This window comes from Cyprinus carpio, chromosome A16, assembly GCF_018340385.1.
Source record: "Cyprinus carpio isolate SPL01 chromosome A16, ASM1834038v1, whole genome shotgun sequence".
Classification (NCBI taxonomy): Eukaryota; Metazoa; Chordata; class Actinopteri; order Cypriniformes; family Cyprinidae; genus Cyprinus; species Cyprinus carpio.
In genome coordinates this window covers 16722307-16737974 of record NC_056587.1, presented here as the reverse complement: position 1 = coordinate 16737974, position 15668 = coordinate 16722307, and the positions used below count along the sequence as shown (strand labels likewise).

The 15668-nt window shown below is 34.1% G+C and overlaps 1 protein-coding gene across 4 annotated transcripts; it reads left to right on the top strand.

Moving 5' to 3' along the window:
- The first annotated feature begins 582 nt into the window (after positions 1-582).
- On the top strand, positions 583-15539 carry LOC109105036 (T-cell differentiation antigen CD6-like). 4 transcript variants are annotated; one of them, XM_042772974.1, is made up of 20 exons: positions 583-1126; positions 3154-3222; positions 5304-5594; positions 5695-6003; positions 7067-7129; positions 7232-7369; positions 7668-7784; positions 8085-8234; positions 9044-9133; positions 9248-9304; positions 9848-9931; positions 10743-10829; positions 10947-11033; positions 11130-11216; positions 11350-11430; positions 11536-11652; positions 11737-11817; positions 14794-14907; positions 15124-15282; positions 15377-15539. In XM_042772974.1, exons 1-19 carry the CDS (start codon positions 1075-1077, stop codon positions 15243-15245), a joined length of 2196 nt encoding a protein of 731 aa, XP_042628908.1. In that variant the 5' UTR covers positions 583-1074; the 3' UTR covers positions 15246-15282; positions 15377-15539. The 4 variants fall into 4 exon arrangements, with proteins under 4 accessions (XP_042628908.1, XP_042628907.1, XP_042628906.1 ...); XM_042772973.1 differs by having other exon boundaries at positions 9845-9931; positions 11539-11652; XM_042772972.1 differs by having other exon boundaries at positions 586-1126; positions 9047-9133; positions 9845-9931.
- The last annotated feature ends 129 nt before the right edge of the window (positions 15540-15668 follow it).

The following is a 15668-nucleotide window of genomic DNA, read 5'->3' as shown; positions in this document are numbered from 1 at the left end:
TAGAATGTTCCATGTTCATGACAGCCAATAATATACCCCAAAACACATTGCAGTTTGGTGCAAACAATGGTTATTTTTAATGAACCCATATTTAATGTAATCTTGGTCATGTTTCTTTTTACATTGGACTGTTTTATTCATGGTTTTTCAAGATGAAGATATGTCATGCAACCTGTCAATGTTGGCATCTCTGCCTAATTTGGCTGGTGTGTACCAAATGACAGAAAATTTACATCAAAAAACTTTTGATTGGACACATGGTCTTTGATGTTGACAACAAAATATATGGAAAGCCTTTTTTCCTCCATTTTAAGAGGCTGTTTATTTTGCTAAATGGATTTTATTATTTCCATTTGGGTTTTTTTTCCCTTCTCCCATATCAGAAGAAAACATTTTTGGGCCAGTTTCTCTGAAATGCTGTAGAAATCCAGTAGGGTAAGGTAATCTTGCTGTTGGTGTTACTGAAGTCCTGGGCAGTGGTAGTGAGTGTAGGAGGGGTCTGCTTTGACATCTTAATTTTATAATTTAGTCTTGATGATACTAACAGACAATTCATCTACAGACAGCTGTATTCATTGTCCCTTCAATTCATTAATTGCATGCCAGGCCAATGATGAATGATGAATTGGGCTTGATGAAGAATTCTTAATCGATTCTGCCTAGCTTGAGTGTTTTGTTTAGCTACTCAAAGAAACTCATTAAAAGTCTAAAATGAACTGGAGGGAAATGAAAATGGGAGGAAAAAAGCTAAGTTGCAAAACTATTGCCAGAATCAAAACAACTCCATTAGCCACTAAAACATATTTTGGAAAATATGTTTTTAGTGAAAGCTTATACACTTATACACCACAAACATGTGCACTTGACCTGTGACGGTAGCAAAATAGGGTGTGTGTTTATGGTAGGGAGTGCATTTGTGAGGCATGATGCTCAAATTCGCCCCGTAGTGGAAACCACATGCAGCAACTGCACAAACACCAAAGGATGAAGGTGCAGGGTCACGTTTTTCAGTCAGAGTAACTCTCCGTCAGGGATGAACAGAAAGCTTTGGCTGTTAGGCTGACTGACTGAGAGATGCCTCTTCTGCTGCTGTGTGTTGTTCTCCAGGCTTTGTCCTTGTCTCAAGGTAAAATGGTTCTGGTGTATGGTTTGTGTAGGCAGACTTGGTCTTTCATCTAGAAAGCTTGAGTTCAACTGCGATTAAATAATTAGCATTCAATATTCTGGCATATTTAAAAATATATTCTAATATTTACTAAAGGACCTAGCAGTTTCTTTATTAAGTTGATGATACTTGAGCAGAGAGGTTGCAGAATTCTCAAAGGGTATTGCACAATCTGTCTAACTAGCTCTTGAGAGACAGTCACTATCATAGATGGAAAATCAAATGTGCGCTTTCAACAAAAGACTTGGTGTAAGACACGTTTTGTGGTTGAAACAAAGCTCAGTTTAACTAATGCAGCACAATATAATCTGAAGGCTTTTTAAAAGAGTGACAATAGAAAGTTCAGCGATGCCTCGGCTTGTTACATCGCTTTTCTAAAGAGCTGTTTGAACAAAGTACAACCAGAGATTCGCTTATGCACTTCAGTGCACAATGACACACTCCTAAATAATAAGCTGAACTTCACAGGTGATTGAATGAAGAAAGATAACTTTGTATGTCAATTGCATATGATGGCTAAAAATAAAAAACGACAAATCTCTTCACCGAATTTTCCTAATATTCATTTTTAGACCACATGGAGTTTCTTTAGATTGTGTAAAACAAGCTACGGATGTTATTAACATGACAAGTAGACATTTACAAGGCTCTACATTTATAGAAAATAATAGAATAAGTTTTGTATGAATTTTTGTAAGAATATGTTTTTCTCCAACGTTCAGCTATAAAGAATTCTTGGATCTTGACAGATATAGAGCACACAAAATGTATTTTGTTGAATAAGACTGTACATATGGCTGCTCTGTATAAAATAACTGTTAATCTGAGGAAAAGCACATAATGAATATAATCTTCAAGGAAAATTCTCGCAAATTAGTTTTTTGTTTTGTTCATTTTAATTTATTATCTCAAATTGTAATACAACAAATCTATTGTTATAGATAATATTAAAATATTTTTTATGAAACTAAAAACTTAATTTATTATGTCATTTTATATGTTTAATACACAGAAGTTTCATAAATTATTAGAATGTCGAAAAGTTACACTGAATTTTATGTAAGTAATTTACATTTTTTTTTACATTTAAAAGTATTTGGCATGTGTAAGGTAAAGCGATATTATTTCTTATGTTTATTTCATTCTGTGTAATAGTATTTTTTTTTTTCAAAATTATGTACCAAAGCAAACACCGACATCATGCCATTTTTGTAAAAAATAATAATAATAATAATAATAATAATATTTTTATATTCTCTGAGAATGTCTAAAGAGAGTAAGAATACAGTGGTTAGTCACAAATGCAATTATCAATTTCCTGAATGAATTTCATACTGTGACTTTTTTAAAGTGCGCTTTAATGACCAAGCCGAGTGTCGGCTCTGAGTGAGGCAGATGGAGAAACTAATTTAGAGGACCACGCTGTGTTAAAATACAAGATCTACAGCCCTTTTATCTAGTTTGCGTTAACACAGCAGGTTTTAAAAAAATAGTCCTATAGTTATAAATAACTATGACTTTGCTATATGTTATTATTAGATAACGTGCGTATTTCATCTTGCGTTCTCATTCATATTGTATAAAACTCTCAATTGAGATTTATCTACGTTTTCTTTACATCACAGGCTTCAAACCTATTCCATGTTTTAACTTTTCTTTGTTTTGGCAAAGTCTTCAAAGGCAAGTCTTCGAAATGTGAGCTCAAAGCAGAGTTAACTTTGTAAGCCAACACAAGCATTACCCAAGTTTTGCAGAACATCATTTTTTTTTTCTTTAATGCTTAAGTCAGACAGCTCATTTTATGAATCTCATTCAACAGTGGCTCGTTGCTATTGTCTTTGATGAATATTGTGTTTGCAGACAGTGAAGTTGTTTATTTAAGTGCTCTGTTATACTTTTACGCTTTAGACTGAAGTGACAGTTTTGCCTTCTGGCATCAGGCAACATGTTTTCAGCAGAACTTATGGTGTTCGTCTTTTCATCTTCAGGGCTCAATAGAACAGATGACCGAACTTCCAAGAGTGTCGAAAAGCATGCTGATCATTCAGACAAACAGAGTGAGTTGAAGGATTACTGCTACTTTGAAAGTATCTTGTCTACATCTGCATCTTGTCTATATCAGTGTTATCAGTGGGTGCAGTTAGCAGCAATCTCACAACGATCAAAAAAGCTCACTTGTAAAGAGGTCTGCAAAATCAAGCAGTTAATCAAGATGTTGAACAATATGCATGAGAACAGTGTTTGAGGTAGCTTGCTGAGACCAGTCTCATCATCACACAGAACAGAAAAAAGACATCACCAAGACCACTGCAAGATTGCACAGAACTGTGAGAGCAATCTACCACCCCAGGACAACCGCTTCATTTTATTGCACACTAGAATTCATTTTAAAATCATTAAGCACTGTTTAATATGTGAACTAATGATATAGTGATGTAAATGCTGTACGCAATCACACAGGCATCATATATGAAGAAGGTAAAGTATAGCTGGAGTCAAACGGAAAAGTGCTTGCGCTCATTTGGAAGAGTCTCTCGACCGTATCCAACAGTTAAGCACAGCGTCATAATTTAGAATTTATATAATTACTGATTCATTTTAATTACCAAAAACCTTTGGTAAGGTTGTGTTTATGGCATTCATCAACCCTGTTATTTAAGTTTTATATATATATATATATATATATATATATATATATATATATATATTTAAGTTTATATATATATATATATATATATAAAGATCAAACTAATATTTCTCTTCATCTTATTGAAAATGTAATTTACAAACCAACATTTGCTTCCAAACTAGCAAGCCCCTACTGATATTTTAATATTTTCTTTTTTTCCTTTTTTTAATATTTAGCATTAGAATTAAATGACATAAATCATGTGAAATATGTATAAACATCCCAGATTGTTAACAGCATTGTAAAAAAACAACAACAAAAAAATCAATGTTATAATATTTAATATGACCTCATGAGGACGACGATCAACATTTTCAACAGATTAAGCACCTTCTTCCATTAAAGTATTATACACCGTATATCCATGCTTCTTCACCAAGTACACTATCATTCGAACGTCTGGGGTCTGTCAAGTCTTTTTATGTTTTTGAAATTAGTATTTTATGCTAAACATAAAAAAACAGAGTAAAACAGTAATACTGTGAAATTACAATTTTAAATAAATGCTTTCTATTTTAATATGTTATAAAACGTGATGTGAGTTACTGCAGTGATGCTAAACATAAAAAAACAGAGTAAAAACAGTAATACTCTTTAGAAAGCAATCTAATATGCTGATATGGTGCTCAAGAAACATTTCTTCTTATTATCAGTGTTGAAAAACAGTTTGTGGGAAACCTTGTTACATTTTTTTTTTCTTTCAGAAATTGAAAAGAAAGTTCAAAGGAACAGCATTTATTTGGATGTGAGTTACTGCAGTGATTTTTTCGTAACGATTTTGTCTATACTGTCACTTTTGATCAAATTAAAGCATCCTTCCTGAATTAAGGTATTAATTTCTTAAAAACCCCAAACTTTCAAACGGTAGTGTTTTTCACCACCACCACCACCACAGTGGAACATCAGACCAGTGACCTCTGACCCTGTTGAGAAGTCACCCCAAAGCAAGACCTTCAGAATGAGTCACAATTCCACAGTTGATATACACAGACACAATCTGCATCCTGTAGTTATAAATCAGGAGAACTTCATGAGCTCAAACCTCACTGCGGAGGCAATGTCATAAACTTTCTAAAAAAAAAAAGTTCTTTCCCCAGTGTCCTCCATGCTACAATATGACATTTCCACAGGAAGTGACTCACGGGATGTGGCTGTGTTGCAGTGTACTGCTACAACGTTTTGCAACAAAAAACAATGCCCCACAGTTTAGATATTCACTTCGCTGTTTGGGTCTAAATAAAAGTCTAGTGTCTGATGTACTAGAAATACACACAGAACAGAATCAACACTCAGATAAGATCAGCGCCAGGATGCGATGTTGGAAAATGTTCTGACTCAACGCAGCGTGCTGTAAAGATAAAAAAAGTGAATACATTCAAGAAAGTTAAGGTAGATGATTCAATGAAATCATTTAATGACTTTATTTATTTTTTTGTCTTTCTGAACTAGTTGAGCTCTCCACATTAAGCCTGTCTGAGGGCTGTTTTGGTGTGCCTAGGGCTCTTTACAAGAACACTACAGTCGATGTGACCCTCAACCTTTTGAATGCTCAGGAAAAGAAAGCGCTTGCTCTCCAAATCTGTGAACGTTTAAGTTGCGGCCGTGTTTTTAAGCACAGCATGGCTGCAACAGTGCACAATGGCACTTGTCTTGCAGACTGCATCCTGAGAGACTCAAAACTGCACAACTGCACTACAGCCGCAAAAGGCGACTGCATGAATGCAACTCAAGTAATCTGCGGTGAGTCATCTGAGATCTTCTCAGGGATCTTTTGATAAGTGTTCTACTTTTGTTTCATTGCTGTAATTGTGCTTTGTCTGGGCTGATTACTTTCCTCCAGAGCACCAGGCTGTCCGATTGGTTGGAGGACTTGATCGCTGTGCAGGTCGGGTGGAGCTGCTGCATTCTGGGAATTGGGGAACAGTTTGTGATGATGATTTTGGCAAAAATAGTAGACGTGTAGTATGTACCCAGCTGAGATGTGGCAGTCCGATACAATGGCGCTTTTTTGGACCTGGAACAGGTCCCATCCACATCAGCCAAATGAAATGCAATGGCTCTGAGAGCAGCTTATGGGAGTGCGATTCAATCAACACCACTGCCAGCAACTATTGTGGACACAAGGAAGACGCTGGCGTTGTGTGTTCAGGTACTATACACATTCTGTACACTTAATGGACAAGTGCTAAAAAGCCTGAAACTCCACTCTTTTCTACACACACACACAAAAAACCCCCCACAATATATGTTTTATTATATTTCACAATATTTTCAACAGGAATTTGGTTATTTCACGGTATTTTCAAAGGGAAAATATATAGAGTTGGGAATTTTAACTCATCAGGAATTGATTGGATGGTAAAAAAGTTGACGTTACATACTAGATTGGAGAATGCAAGTTTGTTTAAACAATATTAAATAGCCTTTTGTCAATTGTTTAATATTATCCAAGGAGTCCATAAGTCCTAAATAATGTTATTATATTTAAATTAAAGACTACAAAGACATTTTGGGAGCACTTGATTTTACAGTGTCCTTGTTAGATGTTACATGTATTTATTATAGTAATAACAGTAAATTATGCATAATTACATGCAACTAAATCTAAACCAAACCCTCTTAACCATATATTAAGTACAGTGTAAGTAATGTTAGCAATGTGGTTAATCAGCATTACTCAGTACTTAATTGTACAATTACACTGTTACAAGGACACTTTAAAATAAAGTGTAAGTCATTTTTGTTTGGAATAACATACACTGCCGTGGTACCATGGTGACCGTAGTGAATCGTTGAATAAAACCAGGGCATGTAGTATGACGGTAAATGGGGGCAGTTTCAACTTTATGTTGACATTAGCATCATAACATTTGATTTTTAGACACCAACTTTTTGTGCCAAATGTATTACTTAGCAACCAGATTTTTTGTGTGTATTTGAGGTCATACTACATGACCACTTGTGGTGGAACGTTACCATAATTTCACTGAAACGCCGGTCAGATTTAACTTTTAAGGGTGGTGGGAGAGAAGTCAGTTGGTCTAAAAAAATAAGACGAAAATAAGGCAGGCTTACCACAGCATTTCTGAAATGTCAAAGCATGCATATAAAAGCTTTAGCTTGTTAGTGTCATGTCGTGAAATCCAGACTGTCAAGCCTTGGTTATTTGTATTCTTTTGATGTATCCAATGGATTAAATGTCTTTCATACAGAAAGTGTTGAGAGCAGACTCATAAGCAACACAACTGAGCTGAACTTGACAACACTGGTGCCAGGTGATGCTTCAGTTCCTTAAGTTTAAAAAAACAAAGAATTGATTAAAAACAGTGACATAATCTGCAGATTTCTGTTAATATAAACCTCTCTGTTTATTTTAGTGTCAACTGCAATGGCAGCTACAGAAAGCAGCAGTGGCGTTTCAGCAGCAGCGATTGGCTGCATCATCTTATCTATTGCTCTGCTTATGCTTATTATTTTAAATGCTGCTGCTTATGTGCATTTCAAAAGAGCAAAGGGCAAGTATAAGCATGTTTTAAATTTAAAAGCACTTCTCAGTCATATCTTCTGAAACATTGGAAAAAGTCGCATCGAATTGTTGTAAGAGGGTGTTAAAAAGTAAACACCATTCACAGTGGCAATGGAAAATAAATAACACACGTTTTCTTAGAACTAAATGAAATGGAAATAGAGCTGAGCGACAACAAACAGACTCTTAGTTATTTTTATCATTGTCTAACTCTGTGAGCATCTCTGTGCGGCTTAGTGCTGCATGAGGAAGTTTAAGCCATTTGTTTTCATTCTCTTTGCTAACAGAATGTGTGATTCACCAGAATCACACTAATTCTCACACAAGCCTGGAGTCCCAGTCCAATGTACAGACAGGAATCTGCAACACACAAACTGTCCCTTCTGCCGTGGGGCATCAATACGGTTTGTATTGCTATTGTTTTTTTTATGTCCTCATAACGGATTATCCATTTTTTAGTAGATATTGTAAATATTTTTATCAGTAGTATTATTTTGCTTAGTATTAATATTAATTACTACTATTATTATATTAAATTATTTTTAGTGATCCAATTTTAAAAAACTGTCTGTAATTATACATAAAATGCTAAGAAGTATGCCTTTTCTAACTTTTGTCATGAACATAAAAAAATTTTTGATTTCTGTAATGGTTAAACTTTACATTTTGCATGAATGAGTTCATTTTGTTTTTAATTTCCTCAGAAAGTCTTGGCCCGAGGATGAGCTCAAAATATGGCAGCAAATTCAGCACGAGAACAAATCGACCCACTCATGACTCTGACAGTTCCACTGATTCAGACTATGAATATCACAACAGCAATCTACCGCAAAGACTGCATCTAAAAAACTCAAGTATGCTGGCTTTAGCAGACAACACATCTACTGCAAATGACCACAAATATCAGCTTAAATATATATAATCAGTCCTTATTTAAAATTACACACATCAAAGAAAGAGTCGCTTTACACAGAATCAGCTGAAAGATATTACTGGCTTAATTGCAAAAGTCAATTTTTTTTTTTACATAAAACAGTATCTGTCAGCGTCGGTGGAGGAAAATTGTTCCTTTTATACTTTAGTTCACATATAACTCAAACTCATCTACATTAGAGGCCTTCCAGACTGACTTTAGTTTCTGACATCTTTACGGACATTATGAAAGTTTGAAACAGTTTTTTTGAACATGAAGTGACAAAGGTATAACTTACAGAGAAAATGGTGTAAAATATCATGGTGATTAAAAGGAATCAACATCAACTAAGATGCACTCTACCGTTCAATAGTTTGGGGTTAAAAATACAGTAAAAATATTTCTATTTTAATACATTTTCACATTCCTGATGCTGATTTGCTGCTCAAGAAACGTTTCTTATTATTATCAGTGTTGAAAACATTTGTGCTGCTTAGTATTTTTATGGAAACTGATATTTTTAACCATTTTTTTTTGTAACAACGTAAAATTTTTTATCAATTTTACACATCCTTACTGAATAAATAACTAATACAAATAAAAATAAAAATAATTCGGTAGTTTCTGTTTTAGCATTGTGGACATAACACATATTCTTGTTAAAGAATTCAAGGCTCTGCATTAAATGATAAACAATGACTTGTGAGGAGCCATATTTAATATGTATGAATTCTTCTGTGTTCTGTCTAGCAGGATATGGGAATGACGTAGTCAGTACATCCTCTGGAGAAAGACGTGGGCACAACGTGGAAATTAACATGGACACCATCCAAAAGTCTGGTATGCACAAATAAATCGTAATCACATTCATGGGATTGAACTCTTCGCCCTAAAATTGATCATTTCAATCAAGAAAAATCCACCAATATGTTATTTTAATTCTTTGTTATGAAGGTGATAAACCCCCATTGGCACCACTGTCTTTTGGTGCTCCTGAGGCTTACAGGCAAGGTACACAGATTTCATTGGATAGTATTTGTTCAACCTTTGATAAGGAAATAAAATGCAATGTATCACTGATCTATAATAGAGTTATGTGACCCTGGAGCACAAAACCAGTCTTAAGTCGCTGGGGTATATTTGTAGCAATAGCCAAAAATACATTGTATGGGTCAAAATTATTGATTTTGCTTTTATGCCAAAAATCATTAGGATATTAAGTAAAGATCATGTTCCATGAAGATATTTTGTAAATTTCCTACTGTAAATATATCAAAACTTAATTTTTGATTAGTAATATGCATTGCTAAGAACTTCATTTGGACAACTTTTAAGGTGATTTTCTCAATATTTTGAATTTTTTTGCATTCTTAGATTCCAGATTTTCAAATAGTTGTATCTCACCCAAATATTGTCCTATCCTAACAAACCATACATCAATGGAAAGACTATTTATTTCGAAAAATTGACCCTTATGACTGGTTTTGTGGTCCAGGGTCACATGTACATAGATCAGTGAAAAGTATACATTGTTCTTTCCCCTATACACAGCAGTAGATATGAATGATACAAGCAGTACTTCTTCTGGAGAGTTCTATCAAAACACAAAGGCCGACACGAACAACATTCTCCAGTCACGTAAGCACAAATAAATCATATACAGGTGCATCTCAATAAATTTGAATGTTGTGGAAAAGTTAATTTATTTCAGTAATTCAACTCAAATTGTCAAACTTGTGTATTAATTAAATTCAATGCACACAGACTGAAGTAGTTTAAGTCTTTGGTTCTTTTAACTGTGATGATTTTGGCTCACATTTAACAAAACCCACCAATTCTCAATCAAAATCTCAACAAATCAGAATATGGTAACATGCCAATCAGCTAATCAACTCAAAACACCTGCAAAGGTTTCAAAATGGTCTCTCAGTTTGATTTACAAAGACTTAAACTGCTTCAGTCTGTGTCCATTGAATTTATTTAATACACAAGTTTCACAATTTGAGTTAACTCAAAACACTTGATTAGTTTTATAAATGAACTTTACCTGTTTAATATAATATTAATGAAATATCATGAATATTTGGTAACACTTTACCGTAAGGTCCCATTAGTTACCGGTAGCTAGTGCAATACAATAAGCAATAATTTTTTACAGTATTTATTAATCTTATTTAATATTAGTTAATACACAGCTGTTCATTGTTAGTTTATGTTATCTCAGGTCCATAAAATAATAGTAACAGATACATCTTTTGATTGTAATTATTTTTTTTAATAAATGTTGACATTAACATTAATTAAGAATAATGCATGCTTTAATGTATTTTTCATTGTTAGTTCATATAAACAAATGTAGTTGACAAATGTTAGCAAATGGAACCTTTTTGTAAAGTGTTACCGAATACTTTTTTTTATTAATGTGAATATTCATTTTTCCCTTATGAAGCTGAGGAAACATCAGCACTTCAAGAAAAGTTACCATTGACACTCTTGTCTTATGGTGACCATCACTTACCTGGAACTGACAATAAAGGTAAAGTGCTGATAAAACATCAGATTTTTTTTTTTTTTCTAGGAAATTGCATTTTGAAAATTTTATTTTTAGTAAGGAAATAAATTCCTTGATTAATGAACCCTCTTTTGCCTCTAGGAATAGATATGAATGATTCAAGCAGTACATCTTCTGGCGAGTTCTATCAAAACATAGAGACCAACACGGACAACAATTTCATGTCACGTATGTAAAAATAAATCATACGGTTAATTTATTAAATCCAGAGAGAACATGTCTAGGTGTATCCACTAATATTTTATCTTTTTTTCCGTAATGAAGGTGAGGAAAGACAACCATTGCATGAAACGTCACCATTTGTACCCCTGTCTTACGGTGACCATCACTTTCCAAACACCGACAGTCAAGGTAAATCTCTGATTTAACACTCTTGATGAAATCCCAGATTGTAAAGATTTCTTCCACCTTTAAGGTTAAACATTATCTTGTAGTAGAGAAATAAATTTCAGATTTATGAATCCTCTTTTGTCGTCCGCGGTAGATGTGAAAGATTCAGACAGCACATCTTCTGGCGAGTGCTATCAAAACACAGAGATCGACATGGACAAAGATCTCCAGTGTGGTAGGTTGACATAAATCAATTAATATTAAGGCTTAAAGGGTATTTTAATTGAGCCTTCTGAGGATTCATTCAGCCAGCTAAACCTCATGTATCTGTTTTCTCTAGAAGACGAGGAAAGTCCATCACTTCCTGAAAAGTCACTAAAGACACCCCACAGCGCTCAGATGACAGGAAACACTGCTGATTACAGCAGCTCTCATGTACCTTTCACCCACAATCAAGGTACCTATTTGATTTAACTATGTGACAATATTGACAGCAGTGTATTTTGACAGGGATATGTGTGAATTGTTTTGTGCTTGGCAGATGGGAATGATTCAGACAGTACTTCATCAGAAGAGTGTTATCAGAACACAGAGATGGATGAAAACGCCCATCATCATTATGGTATGAATGAATCATTCAGTATAAAAAAGTCATTTTTTTATGATCCAAAGACCAAAAGTATTTTTTTTCTAATTTAATACAAATATTTTCATTATAATAATATCACCAGCAGAACAACTTGATAAGTTTAATTGAAAATTCAAAATGAAACAAGTTTGATTAGTAACCTAGAAATGGTGCAGAATTTTAGATATTGCTTCTTCCTCTTGTTGTAACATTTCTTTCTTTACAAATATATATATATTTATTTTCATTATTTCCAGGTTTAAATTACACTACTGCACTACTAAAAGTTTGGGTTCATTAAGACTTTTTAAAATGTAACTTTTATGCTGCAGCAATTATTAGTTTAAAATCAATGGTGTCCTTTTGATGTTTCTATTAATCCTGAAAACATATGCACCATGCTTTCCAAAAAATGCTGCAAATTAGCATAATAGCATATTAATTAGCATAATTTCTGAAGGATAATTAGATTTTTAAAATGTATAAAAAAAAATAAAAAAATTAAATTGGAATAATATTTCACAATATTACTGTTCTTATTTTATTTTTGATCAAATAGTAATTACCACATTGTGAAATAAATAATTTTCTCTAATATAAAATGGCCACAATTATTGGTACCCTTAGAAATTCTTGTGAGCAAAATATCCCTGAAGTATATTCCCATTCATATTTACAATTTTTGCACACCAAGGTGATAATGATTTTAATTTATGATTTATCCAGCCATTGCTTCCTGTTCACATTAATATAAATATGAGGGAAAACAAAGGCTAAATTCCCTTAATCATCCATCACAATGAGAAAACCTAAAGCATATAGTTCTGATGTGCAGCAACAGATAATTGAGCTTCACAAATTAGAAAGTGGCTTTAAGAAAAGAACTAGAGAACTGAAAATTCCCATTTCCACCATCAGGGCAATAATTAAGAATTACCAATCAAATAAAGATGTTACAAATCTTCCTGGAAGAGGGTGTGTGTCTATATCGTCCTAATGCACAGTGAGGAGGAGAGTTTGAGTGGCTAAAGGCTCTCCAAGGATTGCAGATGCAGAATAGCAGAGATTAGTTGAGTCTTAGGGGTCAGAAAGCCTTAAAAAAATGTCAAACAGCACCTACATCACCACATGTTGTTCGGAACACTACTGCCAGACACTACTGGAACTTCAAGGATCTATGGTCAGATAAAACTAAAAAATGAGCTTTATGCAGAAAACACTCAAGAGTGAAAAAGTACCCCATGTATACTGCTGTGTCTTAAATGTTGTTGGTGTATTTTTCTGCCGGAGTTCCTGGACATCTTGTTTCTATACATGGCATTGTGGATTCAAACAAATAACAACAGATAAAAAAAAAAAAAAAAAAACTGACTGTTCATGCTAGAAATCTTATAATGGTCCAAGGTTGGATCTTCCAACAGGACAATGAACATCAAAATCGAAACAAAAATGGTACACTGAGCACAAAACTAATATTCTGCCATGGCCATTCCAGTTCCCTGACCTGAACCCTATAGAAAATGAGTGAGGGGGAGCTGAAGAGAAGAAGCAGCAACATGGACCTGGAAATCTGAAGGGTTTGGATTGATTCTGTATGAAGGAATGGTCTCTGATCTCTTGTCAGATGTTCTTCAAACTCATCTGGCATTATAGGTGAAGACTCAGAGATGTTATCTTGGCAAAAGGATGACGCAAGAAGTATTGAATAGAAGGGTACCATTAATTGTTGCCAACGTGTATTAGAGAAAAACATTTATTTCATAATGTGATTTCCCATATGAACCAATGATCTGCACTCAAACGTTTTTAAATCTGCTAGTACATTTTATTTTACCTTTGTCACCATATGGGAAATATGATATTGGGTTCATTTTGTGATACTGAGATTTTCCCTACCATTTTTAAAATCAAAGATCAGTAGGATTAACAATGTTACTATGTTTTTAATCACCATCTGATCAAGGGTACCAATTAAAATCAAAGATCAGTAGGATTAACAATTAATTCTGACCACGACTGCATATAACACATACATACATATATGTGTGTGTGTGTGTATAGATATATATATATATAAAACAACATGTCAGAAAAAATAAAAAACAGAATCACTGGGATTGGAAAAAGGGTCAACCCCCTCCTAAAAATTACTTGTAAACTCAATCAGGTATAGCTAATCACTTTCTCAATGGTACACAAAGCCATTTGACTTTTAACTGTGATCAGTTGTGGTCATTATGATTAGCTCAGCATGAAAAGTGCTTTTCCTTTTAGTCCTTGGTAGTGCAACTGAAACAAACACTCATGGGTGGCAAGGCCATGAGATCTCTGTGATAAAGTGGTGGACAGGGACAGATGTATGAAGAAAAAAGAAAAAAGAAAAAAAAAATCAAAGGATTTATCAATACCTTAGAAGCACAGTGAAGTCTATTATTAAGAAGTGGAAGGTATTTGGTACAACACAGACCCTCCCTGGTTCAGGATGTTGCTCCAGACTGGATGAAAGGAAACTGGTCAGAGAGGCAGCAACTCTGAAGCAGACAAAGGGTGGTCATTGTGTGCATGTGACAACAATATCACAAATTCTCCACAAATGTGGCTTGTATGGGAGGGTTGCAAGAAAAAAGCCACTCCTCAAGAAAGGCAACATGCAGTCACGACTGAGCTTTGCCAAAACACACCTTGAAGATTCTGAGGCCACATGGAAAAAGGTGTTATAGTCAGATGAGACTAAAATTGAATTGAATGACTGAGCTTCGCCAAAACACACCTTGAAGATTCTGAGACTTGGATGTTATAAGTTCCACTGAGTAAATATCTTCATTTCAGGCTGCAAAGCAACAAAATATGATTTTAAAGCGGGGTGATCCTTTTCTATACCCACTCTGTGTGTGTGTGTATGTGTATAAACCTCTTAATTACAATGAAATGTCTAAAAATATGTAACTGAAATTTGTCTTACTTTTGGAGGTGAGGAAAGCCCATCACTTCCTGAGATGTCTTTTCAGAATCCCCACATTGCACAGATGACAGAAAGTACTGACGGTTACGGCGACCATCATGTACCCAAAAACCTCAGTCAAGGTACCTCTTGTACTTAACCATGTGACAGTGTCTTCACTCAGAGAACTTCCTTTCTGAATTCCCCCAACTCCTTTGAACCTGGATCTTTTCTTCAAAAACTTGAACCTTAAAGCAAGCAGAATTAGTGTGTGTGTGTGGTGTGTGTGTGTGTATATATATATATATATATATATATATATATATATATATATATATATAATTTTTTATTTATTTTAGAAACAGATAACAGTAGCACAGCATCAGAGGCATCATACGTTAATGTACCACCTAAAAAAGAGAGGGAGGACAATTATGCTGCATCATCAGAGAGTGACTATGATGAACCTGAAGCCTGGTGAAATCAACATGGTGACTGCAAGAAATTTTTCTCAGCAGGTAAAGTATTAAAACCTTCAAAAACACACAAAACATAATTCTTTTAATTCTTCATTCTCTTTACTGTGGACAATGATGTGCATTCATTATTTAGGACAGATGATTCACAACAACACTTGCCTGAAAACCATGGAATGTAACACAGACGGGCCCTTGCAATACCTGATTGTTTGTTAAGAATATTCTGGAAGAACAACAACAAAAAAATTGACATTGTTCATCTATTTTATAATAAACATTCTAAACAATTAAGCATTCTATTATTAACCTCACAGAGGGATCCAATCTCATTCTTTTTAAACTCTCAATTGTGTAAAATGTCTAAAATGTGCATGTGTATTTAGAATATTTGCATATGTTACAGTCTTTAATTATTCAACTAATAA

Excerpts from the sequence above, each read along its gene's own strand:
- LOC109105036 (XM_042772971.1), top strand. The coding sequence starts at position 1,075 with ATGCCTCTTCTGCTGCTGTGTGTTGTTCTCCAGGCTTTGTCCTTGTCT. Across the intron at positions 9,134-9,247 it reads GGACACCATCCAAAAGTCTG|GTGATAAACCCCCATTGGCA; the intron begins GTATGCACAAAT and ends TTTGTTATGAAG. Across the intron at positions 11,431-11,535 it reads GGACAAAGATCTCCAGTGTG|AAGACGAGGAAAGTCCATCA; the intron begins GTAGGTTGACAT and ends TGTTTTCTCTAG.